Source organism: Priapulus caudatus, unplaced genomic scaffold, assembly GCF_000485595.1.
Source record: "Priapulus caudatus unplaced genomic scaffold, Priapulus_caudatus-5.0.1 Scaffold136, whole genome shotgun sequence".
NCBI lineage: Eukaryota > Metazoa > Priapulida > Priapulimorpha > Priapulimorphida > Priapulidae > Priapulus > Priapulus caudatus.
Window position 1 is genome coordinate 105,890 of NW_014577197.1, and position 3,654 is coordinate 109,543.

Below are 3,654 nucleotides of genomic sequence, written 5' to 3' on the forward strand. Positions count from 1 at the left end.
CAGTGCGGACAGCGCTTCATACTTGAACATCCCCGCGGTCGCGTGCGCATATCCCGCGCGTAGCGCTCAGGATCAACAGCAAAGCTGTGCCACGCAATCTTGTATCATGTCTCTCTGGTTTCAGGAAATACGGTATGTATATCTGTACTGTACTAGTCTACCATTCCGAAATCCGAGTAATTCCGAAACATGTCTGGTCCCAAGAGTTTTCGGATAATAGATTGCGTACTGTATAAATACTTGTGCTAAAGAGTAGAGAAGCATATTATTAGTAATTCAGATGTACACACGAGGACACTAGCTTAGTAGCTATACAGTACACCACACTAACGAGTAACGGTGAGGAGCTCGCGAGCTCATGTTGACATATGATAATTGATATCTGTTGGGTACCAATCTGCAATCATCAATGTACCATCTTTAAATAAATAAATAAATAACCATCATTATCATCATAACCACAACCTAATCGTAACTCGGTCATTGATGTGCGAGTTCCTAAGTTAGAAAAGGACCAAAATTTGTTCAACTTCATGTTCGATTTTGGAATTTGTAAATAGGCCTACTCAACCAATTAATCTTGTAACCAGTCATCTCATCTGTAAGACTAATTACCCAAACGTGATTGTTGGGTATGTTCCATGTAAGTTATTAAGCTCTATGTGAACTAACGGAATGTTTAATTTCTCACCATCGCGGCAAACCCACCAACCAAGCAGTAGCCAGTAGGCCTAAAAGCATGCGAGTTTTGTTAGCGCGCTACCACGCCATTTTGAGCGCTCAAACACGCACACAGACTGTAGAAAGCAAGGATTTTGATAACATCTTGCTTCACTAAACATAGTTTTGACAACATATTATTGGCGCTAAACTAGATCTCCGCAAATATAAACTGCAACTCACAACAACCAGCAACAGGTGCCACGAACGAGCTAGCGGAATTCGAAGGAAAAATTACCTCAGCTGGCTTTGTTGTTCGGGGTAACAGTCGCCACAGCTACCGTGTCTATGGCGTTTCCTTGGGCAACAGTTGCCAAACCGGATCACATCGATGCAGGGCAATAGATTATTGCGCCGACCTTGACTACGGGATCTGTTTGATAACTGAGGAAAGTAGAATACACCGTAACTACATTTTAATTATAAGAAATCTTGTTGAAATGCATAAAAAAATCCTCCAAGATTTTGCATAATTTGCTGTTATGGCGAGTAGCGGAACTACTTCTATTTTGCGCACCAGCTGCCTGAAAACGGTGGCGCGGCCTCGCAACGCATTTGTTCGTAGCAGTCACGTGGTTACCGTTAATTTATGGCGCTGATGCAGCTATACGACCTATACGCGTTGTAATACTCAGCTACTAGCAAGAGTTCATTTTTGATCAAATTAATCAAAATGTGTGATAGAATAAATCTCATTTAAATTAGTAAATTCATATATTTTTGTGCACCTGAGTCGTTTTGTAATTTATTTGCTATCAGAAGCGATGAGCAATGTTGGTTGCTATCTAAGGCTGCATATGACCATGAACATAAAAAATACGCTGCAGCGCAAAATATATCTCTTGCTATAGTAAAAAAATATATTTCACAACTACGTTTTTGACACATTAATTGCTTCTAAACTAATCTTGTAGTTTGGCCCTTATAATTGAGTAGACGGAGCAAAGAATTTTCACCGTATTCCCGGGTACGAATCCATATATAACCAAAAAATATATGCATTATTCCTATTAGCATCATTCGTTGAATTCCATTATTTAATAACACTATCGCGTGCATGTACATACGGTGCTTAGACTTGGACAAATGATCAACCTGCTGTACAATTCTCTTAAAGGAACATAAACGAAAAGAACTCATATGAAACTAACACGTAACTAAATATACTGAAAGCCATCTATTTCGACTGATATGCCTGTAATGCGAACTCGTATACGCTTGAGTATCTCCATTCTCCATGCAACTTCTACCGTAACCTGCGCGCGTGAACCGCCTGCGAATTTGTGCAAAACACCATTCACCGCAAATTCGCCAATGAAAATGATATATCATCGATTTCCTCTCGAGTTTGTCAAGCAATACTAACGGCGAACGTCCCATCATATCACGGGAGCGTCTCATAGCTCTGAAAATAATAATTAATAAAGCGTCTGAAAATAATAATTAATCCCGCGCCCAGTAACGATTAGAATACATTGTTAATTACCACTTGACGCAATGCGCTCCACGAGATGGCAGCACTGATTCATTGTAGCGAATAACATTATGGTAATAACTCATATGTAAGGAGTTCACTGCGTACTTAGGAGCCTTTAGTTTCAACCCGATTATATATAACATCATTCACTACTTATAAATAATAACGAGGGTCGAATTCCATTAGATAGAGATAATCCACTTACAATTGCAATTATTTATGAATGATAACCAAAGCGAAATTTATTAATATTAGTTATCCTTTCTGTCCTTTCTGGGTCACTGACATCACGAGTGTCCTCGCTTTATTCGCTAGTTCTAGTAGCACAAGAGGTGGAGAGGAGGATGAGAACAAAGGTCAGGAGGCAGAGCATATAATAAGGAGAATGAGGAGGAGGATGGAAGTAGTGAGGATGAGAAAGAACAAAGGTCAGGAGGCAGAGCATATAATAAGGAGAATGAGGAGGAGGATGGAAGTAGTGAGGATGAGAAAGAGGAGGATGAAAGTAGTGAGGATGAGAAAGAGGAGGATGAAAGTAGTGAGGATGAGAAAGAGGAGGATGAAAGTAGTGAGGATGAGAAAGAGGAGGAGGATGAAAGTAGTGAGGATGAGAAAGAGGAGGAGGATGAGAAAGAGGAGGATGGGGAGGAGGAGGAAGAGGGAAGGAGGTGAGAAAGAGTAAAATAAATAAGAGGATAAGAAAGAGGGGAGGAAAAGGAATGGAATGAAGAGTACTAAGACGAGAAAGAGTAGGACAAACAAGAGTAGGGGACACAAGAGGGTAACACTGAGGAATAAGAGGATGAGAAAGAGAAAAAAGAAAAGCGAGAAAGAAGAGTAATAAAGGGGGAGGATGAGGGGGAGGGAGAGTAGCTTTAGGAGAAAAGGTCATAAAATATGGATGAGAAGGATAGGACGGCATAGAAAAGAAAATTCAGAAGTCGCATAATAAATGGAAAATAGTATAGCAAATACATGAAGATAGTGATGGAAGAGATCATGCAGATTTTGCTGATGGATAAGGGGGTGTGAACAGGGGATTAAAATTAAATAAATTGAAAACTTGTGGGTAGTGGGGCTAGAGGAGGGAAAGATAAGTCGAAAGAACAAGTAGGTGAGACAGAACAGTGACAGAAGCTATACCTGGAGATTAATATCAACAGAATTTTATTAACTTATCACTGCAGGTAGCCTACGTGTCTATATGTGCACGTGACCTTCATTCGCTCCCACTTGATTGCCTCGTGCCCTTCCTTCATTGTCTTTCTACTAGACCCCTACTACTTCTCAAACTCACTTCTCTTCTATTCCCTTTACTATTTCATCAAGTTTGTACTATTTCATATTCCCTATTCTCAACAGCTCGTAAGTGTTTATATTTGGGATACCAATTAAAGGTTTCTATTAATAAACCAGGTACATGCTGACAATATGGACTAGACAAATTAACACACACA

The 3,654-nt window shown here is 39.9% G+C and overlaps 1 protein-coding gene across 10 annotated transcripts in view; it reads right to left on the reverse strand.

The window, feature by feature from the left end:
* LOC106805999 (transcription factor RFX3-like) overlaps positions 1-1,036 on the reverse strand; it is a 31,605-nt gene extending 30,569 nt beyond the window's left edge. For 6 of the 10 annotated variants that reach the window (XM_014807821.1, XM_014807819.1, XM_014807818.1 and 3 more), the window contains exon 1: positions 692-868. In XM_014807821.1, the coding sequence (XP_014663307.1) occupies positions 692-694 (3 nt within the window). In that variant the 5' untranslated portion in view covers positions 695-868. Of the gene's footprint in view, positions 1-691; positions 870-903 lie in introns of those variants that run through there. The other 4 variants (XM_014807812.1, XM_014807813.1, XM_014807815.1 and 1 more) reach the window with 3 other exon arrangements.
* Positions 1,037-3,654: the final 2,618 nt, after the last annotated feature.